The sequence below is a fragment of the Hypanus sabinus genome, chromosome 6, assembly GCF_030144855.1.
Source record: "Hypanus sabinus isolate sHypSab1 chromosome 6, sHypSab1.hap1, whole genome shotgun sequence".
Lineage (NCBI taxonomy): Eukaryota > Metazoa > Chordata > Chondrichthyes > Myliobatiformes > Dasyatidae > Hypanus > Hypanus sabinus.
The window spans coordinates 139494787-139522714 of record NC_082711.1 but is presented as its reverse complement, the minus strand read 5'-3'; the positions used below and the strand labels follow the sequence as shown (position 1 = coordinate 139522714).

Below are 27928 nucleotides of genomic sequence, written 5' to 3'. Positions count from 1 at the left end.
AAGCCTGAAGGCACACTCTCAGCAATTCAGGAAAAGCTTCTTCCCCTCTGCCATCCAATTCCTAAATGGACATTGAAGCTTTGGACACTACCTCATTTTTTTTAATATACAGTATTTCTGCTTTTGCACATTTTTAATAACCTATTCAATATACGTAATTGATTTGTTTATTATTATGTTTTTTTTTCTCTCTCTGCTAGATCATGTATTGCATTGAACTGCTGCTGCCAAGTTAACAAATTTCATGTCACATGCCGGTGATAATAAACCTGATTCTGATTCTTCACTCAACTCTGGATCATCTGGCAGGATGGGTGCATACATCAGGATGCTTGTCACTGACTACTGCTTGGCACTTAGTACTAACATCCCCTCAAAACTAATCAATAAGCTTTAGGACCATTACCTCAATACCTCCTTGTGCAATTGGATTCTGATTTCCTCACTTGCAGACCCAGTCAGCTCAGGTTGGTGACAACATCTCCTCTACAATCTCCATCAGCACCGGTGCACCACAGGGCTGTGCACTTAGCCCCCTGCTCTGCTCATTTCACACTTGTGACTGTGGGGCTAAACACAACAACAATGCCATATTCAAGTTTGCTGATTACAGCATTGTCATAGGCCGAATCAAATGTGGTGACAGATCAGTTTATAGGAGGGAGATTGAAAATCTGGCTGAGTGGCGCCACAACAACAACCTCTGACACACTGTCAGCAAGACCAAGAGGCTGATTACTAACTTCAGGAGGGGGAAACCATGAACCAGTCCCCATTGGGGGATCACAGGTGGAGAAGACCTTTCCTGGGCCCAGCACATAAGTCAATTACGAAGAATGCACTGTAGTACCTCTGCTTGCTTAGGAGATTGAGAAGATTCAGCATGACATCTATAACTTTGACTAATTTCTATAGATGAGTGGTGGAGATTATGTTGACTAGCTGCATCACAACCTGGTATAGAAACACCAATGCCCTTGAATGGAAATTCCTACAAAAAGTCCTGGATATGGCCCAGTCCATCTTGGGTAAAGTCCTCCCCACCATTGAGCACATCTACATAAAGTGTTGTTGCAGGAAAACAGCATCCATCATCAGAGAACCCCCCCCCCCCCCCACCCCCAACCACCATACAGGCCATACAGCACTTTCTTCCCAGGAAGAAGGTACAGGAGCTTCATTACTCACACCACCAGATTCAGGAACAGTTATTAACCCTAGACCTTCACTCACCCAACATTGAAATGTTCCCATAACCTATGGACTCTCTTTCAAGGACTCTTCATCTCATGCTCTTGATAATTATTGTTTATTTATTTATTATTATTATCATCTTGTATTTGCACCATTGTTGGCTTTTTCACACCGATCGTCTGCCCTGTTGGTGCGGGCTTTCATTGATTCTATTATGGTTATTGAATTTTTTGAGTATGCCCTCAAGAAAATAACTTTCAGGGTTGTAGATAGAGTCACTTTGATAATAATAGATTTCTGTACTTCATGTGTGAACTGGGAATGCAGAAGCAGTACCGTGGTTGGGACTACAGTGTTGTACAGCAAACAGTTCAGCTGTTGCGTGTTGCTTGTTTCATCCTGAAGTTCCTGGTATATGAGGTGATGCTGGGGTGAAGGGTTATATCAGCTAGTTAAAGACCTCTGCTTTGTAATGGATGGTTGCAGTGCTACAACGGGGCAAAATGGCTTCCACTTCTGCGCTTCCTGTGAATGAACAAACCTTTGGGTCATGAATAACTTTCTTCCATTCTGATTCTGTGGGTTCTAACGTGGTTAATGTAGGCACTGTGAACAGATAGAGAAGGTGATTGCTGAGGTGGGGGAATGGAGTGGGAAAATGGTGGTTTATTCTGCCCCTGGCTGTTAAGGACTTGGAAACTCCAGTTTCCATGTTCACCTCATGATCACTAAGCTCTGAACCTGAAGTGACTCTCATTTCTCTACCCTTTTTTGTTGGAACTGGATCCTGGATTGCCTCTACCTTCCTGTTCCTTCCTAGCATCCATCCACTGATCCAAACTTTTTCCACACCCTACTTCAGTCACTTTAATGACAAGACTCATTCCCCTGCCCCTACCTTGTTTCTATCCCTGCTTTTTTCAACTAACTTTCCACAAGGATGCAATCACCTCAGGAGGATTAGTCGAATCCTTCCCCAGGCAATTGCAAATTCCTAATCACATTAGGTAAACAGAAACTGTCCAGAAAATTATTGTAAGCATTCTTTTCACGGACAAGAATTTCTCAATAACAGTCCTGAGCTTCCCCCAGTGTACAAATTGGGAATATACATTTCCAGGAGTCTGTAACTTTTAAATTGACTTCTTTATGGGACTCTTCTACTTGGAATTGTTATGCATTTGCAAAATATTCCTTGCATCCATGTTCTTTTGAGTACTGAAGATGTCAAGAGTGGCAAACTTTATTTAAGCAATCTATTCCCCTGCTGCAAGAAGTCAATCCAATGGTTCTTCTCCAAACCTCTTCATTCATCTCAACAGATAAAAATAAATAAAACAAGGAGCTAAATTATACCTTTTTTAAAGCAATAGTTACAGTCTAAACACTTTGGTACAAGGTAATGGGTTGTTATATCATGGGTTTCTCTGTTTTATATACTGTTAAAACTTCCCGGCTTTCCTGTTCCAAAATATTGAGCAAGTTCAGAATTAAATTATGGGCCAGAAAGATCACTGAGGCTGTTTCCTTGTGATGGGCAGCCCATCATTGTGTTTTATCCTCCTGATTCTCCACATTTTGTAACATCCTGTTAAGTCTTAAATGTATTGAGGATTTTTCATTATTTCATATGGAAGTTAATTCTGTGCAGTGATCACTTTTCCAGTAAAGATCTCTGATTTAATAAAAAAGTATTTTTTTTCAGAATCTGGGCAATATGTCAAGGACAGAATTAAAGTTTGGTTAGTACAGGTGCACCTGAAGGATGCATTCTTAGTCTATTGCTCTCTCTCTCTCTAATTATAAGTGTGTGGCTACACACAGCTCAAACACCTTCTGTAAGTTCACTGATGGGACTACCGTTGTAGCAGACTCCCAATGGTGGCAAGGAGCCATACAGGAGTGAGATAGATCAGCTGGTTGAGTGGTATCACAACAACAACTTTGCACCCAGCGTCAGCAAGGCTGAAGAATTGATTGTGGACTTCAAGGAGGGGAACACACATCCGTCCTTGTTGAGGAGCAGTCAGTGGAAAGGGTGAGCAGCTTCTAGTTTCTGGTGGGTCAGCATCCTGGAAGATCTATCCTGGGCCCAACATGTTGAGGCAATTATGAAGAAAGCTTGCTAGTGTCTCTACTTTGTTAGGAGTTTGAGGGGATTTAATGTGGCACCAAAGTCTCTTGAAAATTTCTACAGATGTACCATGGAGAGCATTCTAACTGGTGTGGCGGTTCCAACGCACAGCATTGCCTGCAGAGAGTTGCAGACTCAGCAAACTCCATCATGGACGCAACTCTCTCCATCACTGATGGCATCTTCAAGAAGTGGTGCCTCTACAAGGTGGCATCAATCACTAGGGTTCCTCATCATCCAGGACATGTCCTCTTCTCATTAGAAAAGGGACCGAAGCCAAGACCCACGCTTAATAAGCTTCTTGCTCTCCACCATTTGAATCCTGAACCCATGAACACTGACTTGTTACTTTTGTTTTGCAGTATTTATTTATTTCGTACTGCACTGCTTCTTCAAAAGAACAAATGTCACAATTTGCAAGTCAGTGATAATAAACCTGTTTCTGACTCTGTGGTGCAACCCTGAATATTGTTTAGTCTCTCTGCCTGCGGGCGTGAGCTGCTTCATTTGCTTGGAGATGGTGACCTGAACTCAGTGTAGCACACTCATCATCAAACATCCCTCCTTCTGACCCATGACAGAAGGAACGTCATGAAGATGGTTGATCTCGGAGGATCTCCTCTGCAGTGCTGTCCTGGGGACGAAGTGATCGACCTCCAATGACACGATTACTCTGGGGACATGAGAGCATCAACAGCAGAATCTAGAGCAACAACTGAGATACTAGAGGAACTCAGTGGGTCAGGCAGTATCAAGCAACACAAGTATCTTCCCTTAATCAAGGGAAGACTCCAGCCTTAGAAGTGTTTCCACTTTGTCCATTGACTTCCATTTTTCCAGGGCAAACTTGGTCCCTATGCTTTCTTGATGTTAAGGAAAATCACACTCTCCTCTCCTTGGGATTCATCTCTTTGCTCCATGCTTGGACCAAAGTTGCAATGAGATCTGTATTCACATGTTCCTGGAAAAACCCAAATTGGGCATTAGTGATTTGGATATTGGTGGGTAGATGTTGCTTTATCGTGCTAACCTCACTTTGCTGATCATTTGGAGCAAACTGAACGAGTGGTTATTAACAAGGTTGGGTTTGTCCTGCATTTTTTTTTTGTAAACTGAGATGGCTCGCTGGATTTTCCACACTGTTGGGTAGATGTTCGTATGATTTTACAGGAACATCTTGGATGGAGGTATGGTTAGTTGAGGCGAGCTGGTCTTCCATCCTACCGCTGGGATGTCTGGTCCTGCCTCCTTTGCTGTGTCCAGTGCTCTACCATCCTTGATATCATGCAGAGTGAATCCATCTGGCTGAAGACTGGTTTCTTCAGGAGGAAGCTGAGATGATCTATTCCACACTCCTGGATGAATGCAGCTACAAATGCTTCCACCTTGTCCTTTGCACTCACAAGTTGGCCCCCACCATTGTTGAGGATGGGGATGTTCTTGGACCACCCAACCCCCTCTTCCTTTTGCCCACTAGCTGTGTAACTGTCCACCACGTTTCTCAACTGGATGTGATGCAGTTGCAAGGCTTTGATTTGATCTGTTGGTTGTAAGATTGTTTTGCGTTCATTGCATGCTGTTTCTAATGAGTGCACATTGTCCTGCGCTGCAGCTTCGCTTGGGTGGAATATCATTTTGCAAAGAAACTTCAAGATGGCGGCGCGACGCAGCACGCAGCGGCCACTCCAGGAATGAATATCTGTTATCTGTAAGTAGGGACCGTGTACAATCCTGATCTGATAGAGACAGATGTGAGAAGCACGGAGGAACATCTGGTGGAACTTCTGAAATGCCTGTTTCACTGCCGCTGCTACTGTGCGATTGGAAAATTCTCCGGAAGGAAGGCCCCAAATCCTCAGCTTTGCCTGTTGCTTGGCAGCTGGTGCCAGGGTCAAAGTGCTCGGCAGAGATGGTGCTCGGTGCTCGGTGTCGGAGGGCTGGTTGGAGGCTCGAAGTTTTTGGACGGACTCGGAGTTGGCTGTGGTCGGAGCTCCCAAAGTGCTATATCGGCAAGCTGCGGCGCTGGAGGTTCATGGCAGGAAGAGTTCTTCTTCCTTCTACCATCTGTGTGAGATGATGGGCTGTCGGGACTTTGAGACTTTCTTTTAAACCGTGCCATGGACTGCTCTTTATCAGATTATGGTATTGCTTTGCACTGTTGAAACTATGTGTTATAATTATGTGGTCTTTGTCAGTTAGTCTTTTATCAATTATGGTATTGTCTGCACTGTTGAAACCACATGTTAACTATAACCATATGTAACTATGTGGTTTTGTGTAGGTCTTGTAGCTTTAGGTTTGCCTGATGGGTTTGTAGTTCCTTTCTGGGGAACGTGCTAAAACGATAGCGCGATAACGATACGTGGCAGCGTCTCCGGACTCTGGATTGGGGATTACCAAACATTATGTGGTTTTTCTTGTGTGGTCTGTTTTGTGCTTTTTCGTGATATCATTCTGGAGAACGTTGTCTCATTTTTTAACTGCGTTGTATTTGTGGTTTATAAATGACAATAAACTGAATCTGAATCTGAATTATTTTTAGGTAAGCCTGAAGCTGGTGTTCCCACGCCCTGCTATTGCCCTCATTGTCCTAGCTCTCCAGGGTTGATCCCCTGGCTCTATGGTAATGATAGGGTGAGGGCAATGCAAAGCCCTGAGGTTACAGGTGATAATGGTACTAATTTCTGAAGGTCCACAATGCTGCTGGGATGCCTAGCTCTGAGCTGCCATACGAGTCAGAGTCTATTCCATTTAACGCATTTGTAGTGCACATGAAAGAAGACTTTGTTACCCACCCCTTGGACTGTTAACTGTCATATCTCCCCATGTTGTTGTGGAATGGTGAGGATGGGGTGAAGTGGGTTTCCCCCTTGTGTTGGTTCACTCACTATCTAACTCAGGCCCAGACTGGCAGCTCTGTCCTTCACGGCTCAACCAGTTTGGTCTCTTGTGATGCTACAAAGCCACTTGAGGTGATGGACATTGAATTCCTCCACCCAGGGTACATTCTTTGCCCTTTATAAGGACTCTTTAATTCATGTTCTCATTATTTATTTATTGCTATTTATTTATATTTGCATTTGCACAGTTTGTTGTCTTCTGCACCCTGGTTGAACTTCAATTATTCCTGTTAATGTTACTATCCCATAGATTTCCTGAGTATGGCCACATTAAAAAGAATCTCCAGGTTGTTATATGGTGATGTATATATGTACTTTAATGATAAATTTACTTTGAACTTTGATTAGTAGTTACAGAACCACAGCTGAGAAGGTTAATGATGCAACTAGTTTTGTGAAAAACCTGTCTCTGCAAGAGGTTGCTGAAAGTATTCATGTTCCTGTGAAAATTCCTGTTCAATGCACTACTTCACTCTGATATCAAATTGCACTGTGATGAAGAGAGAAATTATAAAAGGTTCTGTAATCAGCATTTCAACATTCATGCTAATACTATTCAATTTGGGAGCCAGAGCGAATTAGTCATAGCAATGAATGGACACACAATCTGAATGAGGCATACTAGTCTCCGCGTTCAAATCCCTCTAAGGAAACTTGGCATCTGATTCTCATAGATTTAGCAATTAAACCAGGTGGTTTAAAAGAAATGTGTCTGCTACTAAAGTTCATCTGTGCAGAATACATTCCTTGTTGTACAGCATTCTGTTCCCTGTTCTTTCTAAAACAAACACAGGAAAATCTACCAGTGAGTATGAATTCTACTGGCTCCCTGCTGAGTGTCGATTCATTAGGTGAAAATCCAGAAACAAACTGCAGATGCTGCAGATCTAAAGTAAAATCAGAAAATGTTGCAAATGATTAGCTAGTCAGGCCACGTATTTATTTATTTTATTGAGATATGGCATGGAGAAGGCTCTTCCAGCCCTTCAAACAGCACTGCCCAATAATCCCCTGATTTAATCCTATCCTAATCACGGGACCATTTACAATTGCCAATTAACCTACCAACTGGCCTGGGAGGAAACCAGAGCACACGGAGGAAACCCGCGCGGTCACTGAGAGAATGTACAAATTCCTTACAGGCAGCGGCAGGAATTGAACCCGGGTCACTGGCACTGTAAAGTGTTGTGCTAACCACTACACTACCATGCCACCTCAATGTAGGGAGAGAAGTTGAGTTAGTATTTCAGGTCAAAGACCCTTTGTAACTGGCAAGGTCAAATGCTGAATAGATCATTCTTGTAGAAGTCACAAAATCACAAGATCACAAGACAAAGGAGCAGAAGTAGGCCATTCAGCCCATTGAGTCTGTTCCGCCACTCCACCTTGAGCTAAACTATTCTCCCATCTAGTTCCAATTTCCGGCTTTTTCCCCATATCCCTTGACACCCTGACTAATTAGAAACCTATCAATCGCCTCCTTAGACACCCTCAATGATCAGGCCTCCACAGTTGTATGTGGCAATGAATTCCATAAATCCATGACACTCTGGCTAAAAAAATTTCTCCTCATCTCTGTTTTAAATGGGTACCCTCTTATTCTAAGACTGTGGCCTCTTGTCCTGGACTCACCCACCAAGGGAAACAGCCTTTCCACATCTGCTCTGTCCAACCTTTTCAACATTCAAAATGTTTCTATGAGATCCCCTCTCATTCTCCTATACTCTAATGAATACAGTCCAAGAGTCGACAAACGCTCCTCATATATTAGCCCCTGCATTCCAGGAATCCTCGTAAATCTTCTCTGAACTCTCTTCTACATCAGTACATCCCTGTGCCCAAAATCAGTGCCCAAAACTGCACACAGTATTTCAAATGAGGTCTCACCAGTGTCCCATTGAGCCTCGTCAACACCTCCTTACTCTTACACACTAATCCTCTTGAAATGAATGCCAACATAGCATTTGCTTTCCTTACTGCCGATCCAACCTGGTGGTTAACCTTTAGGGTATCCTGCACGAGGACCTCCCAAGTCCCTTTGCACTTCCGATTTTTGAATTTTCTCCCCATCTAAATAATAATCTGCCTGATTATTTTTTCTTCCAAAATGTACAACCGTACATTTCTCAACATTGTATCTCATTTGCCATTTCTTTGCCCACTCTCCTAAACTGACCAAGTCTCCCTGCAAATACGAAGAAATCTGCAGATGCTGGAAATTCAAGCAACACACACAAAATGCTGGTGGAACGCAGCAGGCCAGGCAGCATCTATAGGGCGAAGCACTGTCGACGTTTTGAGCTGAAACCCTCCGTTTCTGCAACACTCCCTGCTCCTCCACCTATCTTGGTGTCATCCCCAATGTTAGCCACAAAACCATTTAATCCATAATCTAAATCATCGACATACAGTATAAAAAGAAGCGGCCCCAACACCGACCCCTGTGGAACACCACTAGTAACAGGCAACCAACCAGAATAGGATCCCTTTATTCCCACCCTTTGCTTTCTGCCTATCAGCCGATGCTCCACCTAATCCAATATCTTTACTGTAATTCCATGGGCTCTCATCTTATTAAGCAGCCTCTTATGCGGCACCTTATCGAAAGCCTTTTGAAAATCCAAATACACAACATCCACAGCCTCTCTCTTGTCAATCTTATTTGAAATTACCTCAAAAAATTTCAATAGGTTGGTGAGGCAGGATCTTCCCTTCATGAAACTATGCTGGCTTGGGCCTATCTTGACATGCACCTTGTGGTATTTCAAAACCTCGTCCTTGAGGATCGATTCTAATAACTTCCCAACTACCAATGTCAGACTAATAGGCCTGTAATTTTCTTTTTGCTGTCTCCCCCCTTTCTTAAACAGCTGAACTACATTTGCGACCTTCCAGTCCTCCTGAACCATGCCAGAGTCTATTGATTCCTGGCACCTCCTTCAGAAGCTGTGGGTGCACCTCATCCGGTCCAGAAGACTCATCTATCCTTAGTCCATTTAGCTTCCCAAACACTTTCTCTCTAATAATCTTGACTGTACCTAATTCTATTCCCTGAAACCTCTGGCTATCAGGTATGTTGCTAATGTCTTTCACTGTGAAGACTGATGCAAAATACTCATTTAGTTCCTCTGCCATCTCTTTGTTACCCATTATAATTTCTCCAGCATCATTTTCAATCTGTCCTATATCTACCTGTGTCACCCTTTTACTCTTCATATATTTGAAAAGACTCTTAGTATCCTTTTTTATGTTAATTGCCAACTTCCTTTCATAATTCATTTTTTCTTTCCTAATGACTTTCTTAGTTTCCTTCTGTAAGTTCTTAAAAGGCATCCAGTACTCAGTTTTCCCACTAATTTTTGCTTCCTTGTTGGCCGTCTCTTTTACTTTTATTTTAGCCTTAACCTCTCTTGTTAGCCACATTTGTGCCATTTTTCCATTCATGATTTTCTTTTTTCTTGGAATATGTTTTTCCTGCACTCTCCTTATTTCTTGTAGGAATTTCATCCAATTCTGCTCTACTGTCCCTCCATCTAGCTTCCAATCAACTTGGGCCAGTTCCTCTCTCATACCACTGTAATTTCCTTTGTTTCGTTGAAATATCGATACACCTGATACCAGCTTCTCCTTTTCAAATTTGAAACTGAACTCGATCATATTATGATCACTACTTCCAAGGGGTTCCATTACCTCTAGCTCCCTAATCACCTCAGGTTCATTACACAGCACCCAATCCAAAACAGCCGATCCCCTGGTGGGCTTATGGACAAGCTGCTTCAAAAAGCCATCCCGTAGGCATTCTACAAACACTCTCTCCTGAGATCCAGTACCTTCCTGACTTTCCCAATCCACTTTCATATTAAAATTCCCCATAATTATCTTGACATTTTCCTTCTGACACGCTTTTTCTTTTTCCAGCGGTAACTTGTAGTCCACATCCTGGCTGCTGTTTGGAGGCCTGTATATAACTGCTATTAGTGTCTTTTACCCTTCCCATTTCTTAACTCCACCCATAAGGATTCCACCTCTTCTGATCCTATGTCCCTTCTTTCTAGTGATTTGATATTGTTGCTTACCATCAGGGCCACGCCACCCCCTTTACCTACCTTCCTATCTTTCCTATACAGTGTGCGTCCTTGGATATTTGGTTCCCAATCACATCCATCGTTTAGCCATGACTCAGTGATGGCCACAATGTCATATCTTTTAACCTGTAGCTGTACAGCAAGGTCATCCACTTTATTTCTAATGCTGCATGCATTTAAGTATAGTACATTTAGATCAGTTTCTGTTACTGATTTTGCTACATTTCTATCTCACAGCAAATTATCCTGTCTATTCACCTGCCTATCCTTCTTGCCATCTTTGCTGTACAGTATCTTTGACTTATTTCTATTTTCCTCTTCCTTGACCCTAACACCCTGGTTTCCTTCCCCCTGCCAAGTCTTCCTATAATATTCTTGAGCAGGTAGTTCGAAGTTGGGACGGTGTGGAACCAGTCAAGTAGTAGAGTTCCCGTGCACCCACTGAATTTGTCTTGGTTGGTGGTGGAAGATGGGGAAACTGTGGGTTTGGAGGATGCTGCTAGAATAATCTGGACAGGTAACTGCATTTTGCAGACAGTAGTCATTATCTGGTGGTGGAGGTAGAGTATATGTAGGTCCCCAGTGGTAGCTGTACTGCCAAACAGGCTGCTTTAACCTTGTTGGTGCCAAACTTCTTGAGAGTTGTTCAAGCTGAACTTATATACGGATGTGTCAAGACACTGGAGCAGGGGTCCAATAGCACACGGTGATATTAATTGAGTAACAAATCCCAAGGTGCAAACAAAGTCAGCATCAAAGTTCAGGCAGAGATCAAAACATCTGGAGAAATCCAAAAAAACAGAATCAGGAAACTGGCAGAGTCGATATTCAGACAGACAGAGTACAGATACGAATGCTGGAAAGGCTCAAGAAAACTCACTGGCACGATCTGGCAACAAACAGGTGTAAACACAGGACTGAAATACACTGAGCAATAGACAGAGAGGCAGATGATAGGTGGAGCACAATGAGACAGAGGTGGCAGCAATACAGGGAATAATGAGAAACAGATGAGAGACGGAGTACTCAGTGATACAGGGGCTGGAGTAGAGCAGGAGCGGGGACAGGAGCACATGGCAATACAAAACCACAGACTGACAGCCGGGGGAAACACATAAAATGACAGAGTTCAACTGGCGGTACTGACAGCATGTCCGGATTGTTTAATGTCACTTCCAGTACAGAGATGTGAGGGAGAATGAAATAATTGTTACTCCAGATCTGATGTCACACAAAAAACACAAAAAGGAACACAACAATAATAAAAAAGCACAATAAATATAAATACATGAAATAGATAATATACATGGATAGATTGCATGTCCATAAAGTCCATAAAGGCGTGTCTGTACGTAAGGTGACTGACGAGAAATGATAAAGTAGCAGTGGTTAGCAGTATGGAGGAGTGGGTTAGTGAGTAGAGGTGTTGATCAATCTTACTGCTTGAGAAGTAACTGTTTTTGAGCCTGGTAGTCCTGGTGTGGATGCTTCGTAGCCTTCACCCTGCTGGGAATATCCAATTAGTCAATGAGTTGGGCAGGTGGGTTACTGGCCCTTTCCCAGCACCTTTCTGTATTTAAGTCCTTGATGGTCAGTAGGCTGGTGCCGGTGATGCGTTGGGCAGCTTTGACTACCCATTCTCAAGCCTTCCTGCCTGCTGCAGTGCAGTTTCCGTACTGAACAGTGATGCAGCTTGTGAGATGTGCTCTACTGTACATCTGTCTACTGCTGTGCACTGTCTATCTCTCTTCAGCCTCCTCAGAAAGTAGAGGCATTGGTGAGCTGTCCTGACTGTGCATGATGTGTTTTGGGACCATGAGAGATTGTGTGTGATGTGCACTCCCAGCAGTTTTAAACTGCTTGTTGTCTTCCACTGCTGCTGAAGAGGCTGAACGGCGGTGTGAGTTGTGCAAGTTCTTTTGAAGAAAATCACCACCTCCCTTGATATTGAGGAAGAGGTTATTTGCCTGGCACCAGGGCTCTTCCATCTCCTCTCTGTAGGCCGTCTCATCGTTGTTGGTGATTGTTGATGTCATCAGTGTACTTGACAATGTGATTGCTTGGGTGTTTGGCTATGCAGTCACATGTGAGAAGAGTGTACAGCAGTGGGCTCAGCACCCAGCCCTGGGTGGGGGCACCCATGTTTAGGATAATGGGGAGGGAGGAACATCCTGGCTATCTGAGCTCTGTTTGTTAGGGAGCCCAACCCCCAGTTGCACAGTGGTGCATTTAGACCAAGGAGTGGGAGTTTGTTCACCCAGGCCTGTGGGACAACAGTGCTGAATGCTGAACTGAAATCCTGAAACAACATTCTGACATCAATCCTTGGTTTCCATGTGCATGGCAGATACTATGGCTTCTGTCATAGAGCAGTTCTTTTGGTAAGCATATTGGGGAGTGTGGCAGGATTGGAGTTTCTGATATGTCGTTATCAGCCGTTCAAAGCACTTCATGATGACTGGCATCATTGCCACCGGGCAGTAATCGTTTAGCTCTGAAGGTGTGGAGTTCTTTGGTACAGGGATGATGGTGGTGGACTTGAAGCAGATGGGGATGGCAGCCTGGATGAGTGAACTGTTGAAGGTGTATGTGAAGATGTCAGTGAGCTGGTGTGCACACTCCCCAAGTAATCGGCCTGGGATGTTGTCCAGACTGGTCACTTTACAGGGGCTTGTCTCTCTACGGAGTCCTTCTCATGTCTGATGAAGCTACAGACAGTGGCTGCCCACTGGGAGAGGGGTAGCTTTTGTGGCTGGTGTTGTGTTGCCTATCTGAAAGCGTGCATAGAAGTTGTGTAGAGCATCAGGGAGGGAGGCACTGTTTTCCCTTGTGTAGTCAGTAATGCTCTTGATACCTAGCCACTTAAGCTGGGGGTGGTAATCAGACAGGTGTTCCTGAATTTTTTTGTGTGTAGGTGGTCTTTGCTCTCTTGATGCCCAAGCTGAGGTTTCTCCTGACTGCTCTGACAGCTGTTCTGTCATTGAACTTGAAGATTTTAGTAAAGAATGCACCTCCACGTTCAGCCAGAGCTTCTGGTTGGGCTGTAAGATGACTGTTCTTGGGGTACCAACGTCATCTGCATTCTTACTGATGTAGCCAATGTCAGATGAGCATATTCCTCGAGGTCTGTGCCTTCTCCGTTTCTGGCAGCAGCATGTGTTTATGAGTGTACTTAGTTAAGTCTGTTTGTTCCCCTTGTGGCTGTGGTGACATGTTGTTGGAATGCAGCCTGGCCTGCTGAATTCCTCCAACATTTTGTTGCTCGGATTTCCAGCATCTGCAGATTTTCTTTTGTTTGTGACGAGAACACTCATCAGCGGTTTCTGCCAGAGTTTAAATCATGATGGAACGCTGTGCCTGCTAGATGGAGATGAGGTGATGCGTTGGACCATGGAGTGAGCTGCTGTTGCCTTCGGCTGCGCATCATCTTGTCCTGCAAGGGAGGGAGTTATGCGAGTGTTTAGCGAACATGCCTGTTGGTCACATGATACTTTCAGTGCCTGTGGACTGTGAGATGTGGGCACAAAACTTACTGCAGAGTGACGCGTATCACGGGGTGACACAGTACGCGTTTAGGTCACAGTCTGCACTGATACAGCGGTTGGTAGGTGAGAGGGACTCAGGGACAGGATATTGATATACAGTAATGAGTGCCATGTGGGACGTGGCTGACAGGACGCAGGTGAAACCGCACATTACATCCCGACCTGCAAGGCCTGGCGTTGGTTGGCGTGTTAACTCCTCCCAGAATGTCCAAGCATGTGTCTGGAAGACTCTCCCTTTCTGGTGTTGGAGCAGGGTATCCGTCCTCTTCTGGACTCCAGTACCAAACCCTCGTTGGTGGCGGAAAAAAAGTCATCACCATCATTTGCCACAATCATATCAAACGCAGATCCACCCGACAGAGATGTCCACGTACTTCACTGTCAAACCCCCAAAGATAACAGCCACATACGTTCTCAGCAGCAGCGTTCAACCTGTCCCCCATCACTTGCAGCGTCAGAAACCCCTTGCCTGCCTCCCAGCACGCCTCACTTTGAAGAAGTGGCTAGATTTTGATTGCTTAGCCTACCCAAGGCTAGTTAGTGGCCGTTATATTAAAAAAACCGTGTAGAGCATTCTAAGGCAACACGAGTGAATCTGCAGGTGCTGGAAATAAATAAAAACACAAAATGCTGGCAGAACTCAGCAGGCCAGACAGCATCTATGAGAGGAGGTAGTGACGACGTTTCAGGCCGAAGCCCTTCATCCTGATGCTGTCTGGCCTGCTGAGTTCTGCCAGCATTTTGTGTAGAGCATTCTAACTTGCTGCATCACTGTCTGGTATTGGTGAAGGTGGGGGATGCTACCGAACAGATTCAAAAAAAGGATGCAGAAGGTTGTTAACTCAGTCAGCTCCATCACGGGCACTAACCTCCCCAGCCTCCAGGACATCTTTAATGAGCGGTGCCTCAAAATGGCGACATTCACCATTAAGGACCCCCATCACTCAGGACATGCTCTGTTCTCATCGCTACCATCAGGAAGGAGGTACAGAAGCCTGAAGGCACACACTCAGTGATTCAGGAACAGCTTCTTCCCCTCTGCCATAAGATTTCTGAATGGACACTGAACCCATGAACAATACTTCACCACTTTTTTTTCTCTTTTTGTACTAATTTAATTGTTTATATATATATATACTGTAAATTACAGTAATTATATATAGTTTGTATATTTTACTGTAATTTATAGTTTTTATTATGTATTGCAATGTACTGGTGCCGCATAACAAATTTCACAACATATGCCAGCGATATTAAACCTGATTCTGATTCAGAGCTGAATCACTTCTCCCTGTCCACTTTTGCTGAGAGCCATACTGTTGTACTTTTATGACTGTATCTTATGCTATTCTGGCATTCAGTAAGGTGACTTTGCACTCCGGTTAAGACCAGGTCCCTACTGACAGGAGAACACAAGTGACAGCAGCTTAGAGCCGGCCACAAGCTGGAGTTGTTTTAATTAACAAGCAACACAAAGGCAGTGAGCTGTCTGCATCAGAAGCCTGAGATGGTTGGTTCAGGGGTTTCCCGTTCAAATCCCCCGTCAGTCTTCATTTATGGGTGAAAATGGATATGCCCATTTGCGCATATGTTCTTTATTTTATTGCCTTTGTCTCAAAGCCGTAATTGGAAAATGTTCCATAAGATAGATTGCGGCTTACAGTAATGTATCCCCTCAATTGTTCCCAGCATATCATCTGTAGATACCATTAATGGAATTAGTCTTCCTGCTGGGAAGGCCACGAGCTCTGCTGTTCAGGAGGTCAATGTGGAGCAGGAGGGGGGAGCACAGCAATAAGGAAAGAGGATTGCTGTGTGAAGTGAGCGAGGGTTGATGACTAGTCAGGGAGAATGAGGAAAGAAGTCACAGAAGGCAGCAAGTAATGCCAGACACAGAATTGGAGCTGGTTTATTATTGTCACATGTACTGAGATATAGTGAAAAGGTTGTCTTGTGTACTGTTTATACAGATCATATCATTCCACAGCTCATTGAGATAGTACAAGGTAATACGATAACAGAATACAGAATAAAGTGTAACGGCTAAAGAGAAAGTGCAGTCTCTGCACCTCCGTTGGTCAAAGTTGACTGTGGATATTGCATTGGTGACCCTGATGCACTGGGACAATTCCAAAATTGTTGAGCGTGCCGGCCAATGCAGAAACTTTGCAGCTGCTGGAGTTTTGGGAGCAAAATGCCATTGCTTGGTTTGTACAAGTTGAGGCCCAACTCACGCTGTGAGAAATCACCGCCAACAATGGTGAATCTACTAGTACACCCGACTGAACACAATAAATACTGTTTGCTGAAACCTCACCTTTTACAGACTTTTGGACTATCGGAGTCTGAGCACGCCAAACAGACACTGTCCTTACCCAGTCTCTGCAATAGGCAGCCATTGGAGCTGATGGGAAGTCACCATCCTTGTTGTATTTTTAAAGAACTCTTCGTATAACAAACACATGATCAAGTTTGCAAAGCCTTCGCTACTGCATCCGTGAAGGATTACAGGGAGCTTGCTAAAATGGCTAATAGTCTACACTCAGCTGGGAAGCTGTGTATCGTTCCTCCTCCTCTATCTCAAAAGCCCAGTCAGCAAGGTCCCCAACATAAGGACACCCGTATCTGTGAAACAGACGACGCTGGGCCTGTGTTTTTACCACGCTCGCTTCGATACAAGCGTTAGGAAATGCCGCCCGCCTTGCAGCTTTGACAGTGCCAGTGCATTGGGACATCTGAGGTCTGTGAACACTGTGGGTTCCAGCTGCCAAGGTCACCTACTATTCATTACAGACACCCTTTCAGGGTGACGCTTCCTGTGTGCTGCCAGCATTGCCTTTTAATAAGAAATCAAAGATCTACAAAACCTCACAGGAAGCTCCCAATGGCAGCAGAATCCAGACCAACATTGCTCTGCTTCAGAGGGCAACGTTACACAATGGACTTCATCCTGGCTAAGGTGGCTAGACCTCTGTTCAGTGCCAGTTTTAGTGAATTCTGGGGTAATGTAATAGATGGAAATGTACAGAATTCACAACCACCCTCAGAGACCGGTCTCACATGACAAGGCCTGACCTGAAGAACTTTTACTGCACTTTGTCTTCAGTTTTTTTTGGTGTTCAGTAAAAGAGTTACTACGGTTTTTTATCTAAACATAAAGTGTCTCTGCCATTTTATTTGTGAAAATGTACACCTCATCCCCTCCGAACCAGATCCCCCAGCACTTTCAGGTAATCAGTGCATTGACAGAAGGGCTGTGGTGAACTACATATACCTGTCTGGACACGCCCCCTGCTGACTGCTCCTGTGGCTCCTCCCACTGACCATGGCTCCTCCCACAGACCCCGGTATAAAGGCGATTGAGGCCTGAGCCCGGCCCTCAGTCTCCAGGATGTAGTATGGTGGTCAACTACTGCTTGTTCTTTCTTCCAGTCAATAAAAGCTGATATCTCGCCTCGCGTCTCAGAGAGTTATTGATGGTGCATCAGGGGCCAAACTTTCTTAGTCTGCTGAAGAAGTAGAAGCCTTGGTGAGCTTTCTTGGCCACGTCGTCTACGTGGTCAGACCGGGGCAGATTATTAGTGATATTCACATCTAAGAACTTGAAGCTCTCACTCATGCAAAGTGATCCATTGCGGTACTGCAGAGTTTGTAGTTTCTGTCTTTGAACTGCTAGTTGTGTCCCACTGAGAGAGGTGAGAGGTAGTTCAACTCAGAATGGAGCAAAGGGGACAATTCAGTACTTGAATTTTTAATTTTTCACACATCACAATTTTCTCTTTTTTTAGGGTTCTGCTGTGGAAAAAAAATGGGCATGTGATTCACAAATAAGAATTCTCAGTAAAATTGATCAAAATCCCTGGTTGTATTACTCATTTATGTGAACAAAGGGCTGGGGGATGAATACTTATCAAGGCCCTGTGTACCGTAAAATTTGTTATTTCGCGGCAGCAGTACATTGGAATACATAATAATAAAGACTGTAAATTACAATTCAAAATATATATAAAAATTAAAGAAATGAAAAGAGAGCAAAGTAACATACAGTAGTGTACATCGGTTCATTGTCCATTTGGAAATCTGGTGGCAGAGGGGAAGAAGCTGTTCCTGAAATGTTCAGCGTGTGTCTTCAGGCTCCTGTACTTCCTCATTGATGGTAACAATGAGAAGAGGACAATTCCTAGATGATCAGAGTCCTTAATGATGGATGACAACTTTTTGAGGTATCAGCTTTTGCAAGTGTCCTCGATGGCTGGGGAGTGCAGTGCCCATGATGGAGCTGGCTGAGTTTACAACTTTCTGCAGCTTTTTCCAATCCTGTGCAGTGGCCCCTCCACACCAGACAATGAATCAACCAGTCGGAATGCTCTCCATGATACATATGTAGAAACTTGAATTGAATTAAATTGAATAGAATTGACTTTATTACTTACATCCTTCACATACATGAGGAGAAAAATATTTACCTTACGTCTCCATCTGAATGTGCAATGTGCAGTTTATAGTAATTTGTAATAAATTGTATGTACAGTAAGATATACAACAGATCAGTCAATATTGCTTAGAATTACAATTGTGTCGGCATGAATCAATCAGTCTGATGGCCTGGTGGAAGGAGCTGTCCCAGAGCCTGTTGGTCTTGGCTTTTATGCTGTGGTGCTGTTTACCAGATGGTAGCAGCTGGAACAGTTTGTGGTTGGGGTGACTCAGGTCCCCAATGATCCTTTTTATGTACCTGTCACTGAAAATGTCCTGAATAGTGACCTGAATACTGAAAAGTCTTTGGTGACAAACCAAGTGTCCCCAAGCTCCTAATGAAAGATAGCCACCATTGTGCCTTCTTTGTAAATGGATGAATATGTTGGACCCAAGATAGATCTTCAGAGATGTTGACACCCAGGAACACAAAACCGTTCATCCCTTGATGAGGACTGGTGGGTGTTCCTTCGACTTCCTCTTCCTGAAGTCCACAATCAATCCGTTGGTCTTATTAACGTGGGGTGTAAGGTTGTTGCTGCGACACCACTTAGCTTATTGGCAAATTTATAGATGGCATTTGACCTGTGCCTAGCTGCACGGTTGTGGGTGTCGAGAGAGTGGGCTAATCACACATCGTTGGATGAGCCAGTGTTGATGATCAGCGAGATGGAGATGCCATCTCTGATCCGCACTGACTGCTCTCCTGGTGAGGGAGTCATGGATCCAGCTGCAGAAGGAAGTACAGCAGCCCAGGTTTTTGGAATTGGTTAATTAGTACTGAGGATATCGTGGTGTTGAATGCTGAGCTGTAATCAATGAACAGCCCTGCTGGGTACCTCCAGCATTTTGTGTGAGTTGAGTAGGTATTGCTATTATCAGGACGCTTGGAGTTTGAGAATGACTCTCTATAAAGAAGATCATTTCTTTTCAGGTTCTTTAGAAGAGAACTGTACATTAACAAGCACCCAGTGAGTCTGGTAGCTCCCACTGTGGAGGCATTCTTTACCAAACACAACAGGCAGTGACTGTTGTACATTGTCTTCTTGTGAGACTGCAGGTTTGTTATGACTGCAAGTGTCATCTATTCAATTATTTGTAGAAAGCAAATATGAATGTGAATTAGTGGCAAGAATAGATCACTCGGCTCCTTGAGCCTGTCCAATCTGTAATAAGATTGTGGCCAAATTGATTGCAGCCTCAGTTCCGCATTTCTGTCTCCCTATGTCACCTATTGCCCTCACTTTTCTTGTCAAGGGTATATCTACCTCGCGCTTCAAAACACTTAGACTTTTTTTCCTCCCCTCATCCTTTGAAGAAGATTTCCTAAAGACTTGTAACTCTGAGAGAAAACCCTTCTTTTTATTTCTGTCTTACATGGCTGATCCTTAATTTTAAATAGCTGACTTTTACTTCTAGATTCTCTCACAAGAGGATACAAACTTTCCACATTCTCCCTGTCAAATATCCTTTGGGGTTCCTTTGTTTTAAGCAAATCCCCCCTCACTCTTCTAATGAATGCGGTAGAAGCCTATCTTGTCCAAGCTTTCCTTGTAAGACAACCCACCCATTCCGGCTTATCAGTCCAGTTAACCTTCTCTGAGCTAATTCTGACAGATTAACATCCTTAAATAAATGAATCCAATGTGCCTTACGTATGAAGGATACGGAGAAGTTCTAATTATCTTTTTAGTTATCGGGAGAGTGGTTTTCTGTGCTCTTCGTCCTGAGCGTAGGAATACTGTTTGGGTTTATGTTTCTGTCACTGGTTGGTTGCCTAAGTTCCAGACAGTTTCCTGATAAACAGGCTTTATAAGGCATTAATTAGACCACATTCAGAGCATTGTGAGCCGCCCTGTGCCCCATATGCAAGCAGTCATGTGCTGATATTGGAGAGTGTCCAGAGGAAGTTTACGATAATGATTCTGGGTTAATATACAAGGAGCATTTGATGGCTCTGGGCCTGTACTCACTGGAGTTTAAAAGAATGAGGGGGGAATCTCATTGAAATCTATAAAATATTGAACGGACTATATAGGGCAGGTGTGGAGAGGATGCTCCAATAGCGGAAGAATCTAGTACCAGAGGGCACAGCCTCAGATGGAAGGACCTCCCTTTGGAACAGAGATCTGGGGGGATTTCTTTTGTCAGAGGATAGTGAATCTGTGGATCGTGTGTTCTGATGAAGGGACCCAGACTGAAATGTTGATTGTTTACTCTTTTCCATAGATGCTTCCTGGACTTCTGATTTTCTCCTGAATTTTGTGTGCTTTACTTTGATTTCCAGCATCTGCAGAATTTCTCTTGTTAGTGACTCTGTGGAATTAATTGCCATGGGTGGCTGTGGAGGCAAGTCAATGGGTATATTAAAAGCGGAGGTTGATGGGTTCTTGGTTAGTAAGGGTATCAAAGGTTATGGGGGGAAGGGTTGAGGGGGAAGATAAATCAGCCATGATTGAATGGCAAAGCAGACTCAGTGGGCTGAATGGCCTAATTCTGGTCTCATGATATTGAATGAAATGAATTACTCCATTAGTTACTCTCCAAGGCTTTTTCCATAGTTGAACATGTTTTTAGGAGAGCAATATTAACTCATGTAAGTCAATGTATAATTAAATTATTCTCCGAAGAGGAAAATGAATGTATCCATTAGAGCAAGTGTTAGCCACTCATCTCCACAAGCTTGCTCCTCAGACGTTTTGAAATGTATTTCCACCTCAAGCAAGTTTGATGCCTGGGCCTCTCCTGAGTAGGATCAGTAATGATTCAAAAGTTACAATCTGATCAGTTTCCATGGCTCCTTTCTATTATCACTGGGATCATGTTGGTTTTTAAAACCAACTAGAGATGCACCACTGCTTCCATAGATTAGGATATTTAGGCCTATGATCAGTGGGATAATTTTAAGGGGTTTAGGAGCCTGCCCTCTTTCTAAAGTTCAGTGATTAGCATCGACTTTAACAGAGACTTGGTTTTGTTGAATTTCTGGTGGTGCTGCCACGTTCTCACACTCTTAATTCTACCTCTGTAATTAATTCTGTTGTTGTCTCTCACCATTTCTTTTTTCGCTGCTTCAGACTGCACTGCATTCTTTGCACTACCTGTTATTTTGAGATCTTTTCTATATTTATTGTGTTCATTACTACCTGGTGTAGGTGACTGTAAACCGATGTGATCTGGTAAATAAATGCCTTCCTCATGGCATTCGGACAGTTAATTAGGTAGCTAACTAGAACTGTTTACTATGTAATTCCTGTCAGCACGAACTGGCAGGTCTTTGTATGTCAGCCGACTTAATGCAGAAATGTACTGCAAACGCAAGCAGCAGGTAGCGGGAGGTTTGACAGTGCAGGGGGAGGGAGGTGGTGCAGAAAGATGAAGAGCAACTATTCTGGTTTCTCATAGCCCTGGGATGTCTATCCTGTGCTATGCAGTAAGTCCAGACCTTTTGTAGGTCCTGGACAAGTGGTCACCTTCTTAGTTATTGCAACCCAGAAAGAGACCGCGGACAACCCCCCCCCCCCCACCCCCCCACCACCACCCCTGCCCAGCAGAACAATCCCATTGTAGGTTTTCGCAAATAAAATTGCGGAGGCATTCTATGTCTCAGAAAAGCCGTGGCAACTCACTTATTGAATACCAAAAAACCTTTATGTAATTACGTCATCACATCAGACCAGCCTGTTAAAGTGAAACCCCAACTCAATGTCAGTGGTTGTGAATTATGTACATTTCCACTAATTACATTACCCTACCCCTCATTTCCCTGCGCTTGTCTCCACTTACCCCTGCAACCAGTTCTGTCTTTCATGAGTCCATCATATCCCCTTTGATTCTTTTTACCTCTTATGTACACAAGCAGTTGATTTTCCTAGACACTTAACTAACCAGCACATCCCTGAGATATGGGAGGAAACCAGGGCCCACTGCCACAGGGAGATCATGAAAACTTCCCACAGATAGCAGCAGAGGACAGTATTGAACCTAGGCCCCTGGAGCTGTAATGCAATCGTGCTAACTCATGCATCTCCATTGCTGCCCTTGAGTTGGGGGGAGGCCAAGTTCAGTGCTTTGGAGATTGTACAACAACTGATATTATCACTGTTCATCTGAGAGGCTGTGAGTTTCGAGAGGAGGTGATCCCATTGCTCAAGAATGCCAGCAAAGATCAGCCAGTCAAATAAAAGAGCAGGCAGTTGGTCGAAGAGATCTGAGGGTGCCTTGCTCTGTATGAGATATTTGCTCCTAACATTAATGGTGAGGAATTATCGAAGAGACTTAAGAAGGGAAGAGGGATCGCAGGATGTCTGTTGCCACTTGCCAGACTGGAAAGGTTGACTACAGGCCCAATCCAGGCAGCAGGGTTCAGGCCCCAGAGCGTATTGAAGTGATGTTTGGATGACAATTTAGGTGCCAGGCCAGATTGAAAAGCCCAGGATGCTAGGGCCTGAGTTGAGGGATGGGCTGGTTCAGCTCGGACAGACTCTTTGGGGACTCCAGTTCAGAACCCTATTTGCTTGTGTTTATTGTTTGCATGAGTTTTTAAATTTCTCTGCACATTGGGAGTTTGAAACTTCATTTTTTTAATGAATTCTTTTGGGTTTCTTTCTTCTGGTTTAGGAGACGTATCTCAAGGTTGTATAATGTATACGTACTTTGATGATAAATGAACTTTGAATGTAAAAACAGAGAGATAGCACAGATGAATGTGTGAATAGGGAGATGGTGCATGAGGGAGGACTTTAGATTCCAGGAGCACTGGGCCTGTATAGGCCTGATGTACTTCCAAAGGACTTCAACCAATATCCTCACCATTAAGGTCAGGAGCAAGGTTGTTGAGGGGGGTTTAAACCAATTGGGCAGTGGGTCAGGAAGAGAGAAAAGGCTGAAAATTAGCAAGTTTGGATGGCAGGGAACAAAGGGCTGTAAAAAAAGGAAATAAGAGACTGATCGTGTTTAACGGTATATCTGTTCAAGGAGAGCAGCAGAGTTGACGGACAAATGGAATTATAAACTTCCAGCATTATAGAAAACTGGACTGGAAGCTTTCAGGTTTCAGAGATTTCTGATGGGGGGGAGAAAGAGAGAGAGAGATTAAAAAGGAGGGGACCAATGATATTGGCTGAAAGAAATGATCACTGCAGTGTAAAGTAATGATGTATTACAATAATAGAGGGTATATCGGTCAAAATGAAGGACAATTGTGGGGCAAGATTGAAGTATAAACCATTATAAATTGTTAGGAAGAACATTATTCCTTTGATGTTGCGGTGTTCGCTGAGCTTGGCAATTAACTGGCAGACGTTTCATCACCAGTCGAGGTGACGTCCTCAGTGCACACTTGTTGGTGTTCCGAACAGGGTGGGGGAGGTACTATATAAACGTGAGCACTCACAGAGAGAAACACCAACAACTGTGCAGTGAGGATGTCACCTCGATTGGTGATGAAACATCTGCAAACTAATTTCCAAGTTCAGTGAGCACCGCAACGTCAAATGCCTCAACCTGAACTACCAATATTCACCACCATCCTGAGCACTGTTCCTTGAAGTGGCCATCCTCAAATCATTAATAATAAAATAGATCAATGTTGTTTAAAAATGTATATGGGTATACATTCTGCTCACAGCATTACATAGAATCATAGAAAACCTACAGCTCAATCCAGGCCCTTCGGCCCACAAAGTTGTGCTGAACATGTCCCTACCTTAGAAATTACGAGGCTTACCTATAGCCCTCTATTTTACTAAGCTCCATGTATCTATCCAAAAGTCTCTGAAAAGACCCTATCATATCTGCCTCCACCATTGTTGCCAGCAGCCTATTCCACGCACTCACCACTCTCTGAGTAAAAAACTTACCCCTGACATCTCCTCTGTACCTACTCCCCAGCACCTTAAACCTGTGTCCTCTTATGGCAATCATTTCAGCCCTGGGAAAAAGCCTCTGACTATCCACATGATCAATGCCTCTCATTATCTTATACACCTCTATCAGGTCACCTCTCGTCCTCCGTCACTCCAAGGAGAAAAGGCCGAGTTCACTCAATCTGTTCTCATAAAGCATGCTCCCCAATCCAGGCAACATTCTTGTAAATCTCCTCTGCACCCTTTCTATGGCTTCCACGTCCTTCCTGTAGTGAGGCGACCAGAACTCAGCACAGTACTCCAAGTGGGGTCTAACCAGCGACCTACATAGCTGCAACATTACTTCTCGACTCCTAAATTCAATTCCATGATTGATGAAGGCCAAAACACCGTATGCCTTCTTAACCACCGAGTCAACCTGCGCAGCTGCTTTGAGTGTCCTATAGACTCTGACCCCAAGATCCCTCTGACCCTCCACACTGCCAAGAGTCATACCATTAATACTATATTCTGCCATCATATTTGACCTAACAAAATGAACCACTTCACACTTATCTGGGTTGAACTCCATCTGCCACTTCTCAGCCCAGTTTTGCATCCTATCAATGTCCCACTGTAACCTCTGACAGCCCTCCACACTATCCACAACACCTCCAACCTTTGTGTCATCAGCAAACTTACCAACCAATCCCTCCATTTCCTCATCCAGGTCATTTATAAAAATCACGAAGAGTAAGGGTCCCAGAATAGATCCCTGAGGCACACCACTGGTGACCGACCTCCATGCAGAATATGACCCATCTACAACCACTCTTTGCCTCTGTAGGTAAGCCAGTTCTGGATCCACAAAGCAATGTCCCCTTGGATCCCATGCCCCCTTACTTTCCAAGCCTTGCATGGGGTACCTTATCAAATGCCTTGCTGAAATCCATATACAATACATCTACTGCTCTTCCTTAATCAATGTGTTTAGCCACATCCTCAAAAAATTCAATGAGGCTCGTAAGGCACGACCTGCCCTTGACAAAGCCATGTTGACTACTCCTAATCATATTATACCTCTCCAAATGTTCATAACTCCTGCCTCTCAGGATCTTCTCCATCAACTTACCAACCATTGACTCACTGGTCTATAATTTCCTGGGCTATCTCTACTCACTTTCTTGAATAAAGGAACAACATCTGCAACTCTCCAATCCTCCAGAACCTATCCCGTCCCCATTGATGATGCAAAGATCATCACCAGAGGCTCAGCAATCTCCTCCCTCCCCTCCCACAGTAGCCTGGGATACATCTCATCAGGTCCCAGTGACTTATCCAACTTGATGCTCTCCAAAAGCTCCAACACATCCTCTTTCTTAATATCTACATGCTCAAGCTTTTCACTTTGCTGCAAGTCATCACTACAATCACCAAGATCCTTTTCTATAGTGAATACTGAAGTAAAGTTTTCATTAAATACCTCTGCTATTTCCTTCAGTTCCATACACACTTTCCCACTGTCACACTTGATAGGTCCTCTTCTTTTACATACTTGTAGAATGCCTTGGGATTTTCCTTAATCCTGCCTGCCAAGGCCTTCTCTGGACAGGGTACAGAGGAGATTCACAATGACACTGAGAAAAATGCAACACTGTAGTTGTGAAAAAAGATGGGATCAACCAGGATTGTTTTCTTTGCAATGAAGCTGAGAGGAGATCTATTGAAGAATATAAAATTATGGGGGAGGAGAGGGTACTTGGAGTAACTGGTAAGAGTCTATTTCAGCAGAGGATTTAAAGTTGTTTTTGGTGGGATTAGAGGAGAAATGATAACAGAACCTGTTGCCATAAACATAAACCCTCCATCAAATTTGAACAGTCCTTGACTGTGTACTTCAAATACCCTGACCTGTATGGTCACAGGGCAAGTGTTAGAAGGTGGGTTTAGCTAGATAGTTTATGAAACTGGCACAGATGTAGTGGGTCAAATTGTCTCCTAATATATTGTAAATATTCTATAATCTTGCAGTTCTGAAACTGGGGTATTGCAATGTCCATCCAGCTTGGTGGACCTACTTCTAAAAGTGACAGAATTGATGTTATGTACATAACTTGTAAGTGATTCTCCTTTAGCAGCACATAAAATGCTGGAGGAACTCATTGGGTCAGGCTGCATCTATGGAGGGGAATGGACAGTTGATGATTTGAGTTGAGACCCTTATTCCCTCTGTAGATGCTTCCTGACCTGTTCGGTTCCTCCAGCATTTTGCGCCTTGTTCCAATTTCCACCATCTGCAGTCTCTTGTGACTCAATGCAGCAATTCTTCACTTAATTTTTGGAGAAGTTATTTTGTGTTTTTTTTTCTTGAGTGGTTGCTGTAGTTCTGCTGTCATCAATGTTTCCTTCACCCTCTGAGTAAAATGCTGATGTCTGCAGAAATGCCAGCTACTTGTGATTTCATCCCTGGCCGGTGGTGTAGTGGCATCAGCACTGGACTCGGAGGCTAGTGGTCCTGGATTCGAATCTGGCCAGCTCCTTGCATGTTTTCCATCCGTGCTGGGTTGAGCATTGAACTTGGCCTTGTATATAAAAAAAGAACAGACAAAAATGCTAAAAGAAATGGCACAAAGGAACAAGAACAACAACACGTGTCACATCCACTTCCAACACATAAAATCAGCATCAGAATGAGGTTTATTATCCCTGAAATGTGTCAAGAAATTTGTTGCTTTACAGTAACAGTACAGTGCAAGACATAAGAATCACTATAAGTTATAATAAATAAGTTGTCAAAAAGTTCAAAAGGGGGTACAATGAGGTTGTGTTCATGGACTCATAGACTGTTCAGAAGTCTGATAGTGGAGAGGGAAAAGCTGAGGTCTTCAAGCTCCTATACCTCCTCTCCAATTGCAGTAGTGGGAAGGGTCTGAGGTGGTGAGGGTCCTTAATGATGGATGCTGCCATCCTGTGCCACCGTTTCTTGAAGATGTCTATGATGGTGGGGTAGGTTGTCGCTGTGATGGAGCTGGCTGACACACCAGGTGCTTTAGGCTGGAACCTGCTTTACTCTGTGCTTTTAACATTGGGACAGGGTTGTGAGGCACCCAAACAGAGTCTGTGAATGTCATTTAATGAGCTAATGCCAATTGTGATGCTCACGGAATAGAGTCGCCATGTTTCCAGTGTTACAATGCACACAGCTCATTTCATTGCAACATTCACTGTTGATGTGCTACAGATTCCCACAATAGTTTCTCTGTAACACTGCGTCTGTGAATTTTTACTGTGGCTCTTGAAGGGTGGAACCGCAATATAAGGAAATCTCCTCTGTGCGAAGGACTGTTGCGTGTGGATGAATAGATACTGCAGTAAGGGAGAAAGACCGCAGGAGGAATGTTTTTTGTGAAGGAGTCTCCAGCGATTGTCCAGGTACTCCTGCCTGGGAAAGCCCGGGAAAAATGGAAGTTCAACCTGAACATTAGAGGAGCCAACACTATGGGTTGGCATACGCCATAAATATTCAGTCTGGTCTTGTGTATGAAGTTCTTTCTCCTTGCCTGTACAATTGGATGGTCTCCAGTGTGTTACAGTGAGCAGCAAACTGAATCATAGCAGGTAGTCTGAGCTCAGGAAGCCAACAATGACCATAACTCCAACTTTAAGGTATATGTGAAGCTGTATTTGAGGTTGCAGGTGGTTACAGCTCTCCAGAGAAGACAAAGAAATTGATTTTTTCTAAATCCCG

At 43.8% G+C, this 27928-nt stretch overlaps 1 protein-coding gene across 5 annotated transcripts in view; it reads left to right on the top strand.

Annotated features, from left to right (window-relative positions):
* Nucleotides 1-27928, top strand: part of clip2 (CAP-GLY domain containing linker protein 2) — a 173276-nt gene that overhangs the window by 69036 nt on the left and 76312 nt on the right. Inside the window, exon 2 of one of the 5 annotated variants that reach the window (XM_059973061.1) lies at nt 201-1028. The exons of the other annotated variants lie outside the window; for them this stretch is intronic. Within the exon in view, the coding sequence (XP_059829044.1) occupies nt 972-1028 (57 nt within the window). The 5' untranslated portion in view covers nt 201-971. The remainder of the gene's footprint in view (nt 1-200; nt 1029-27928) is intronic. 5 annotated transcript variants of the gene reach the window in all.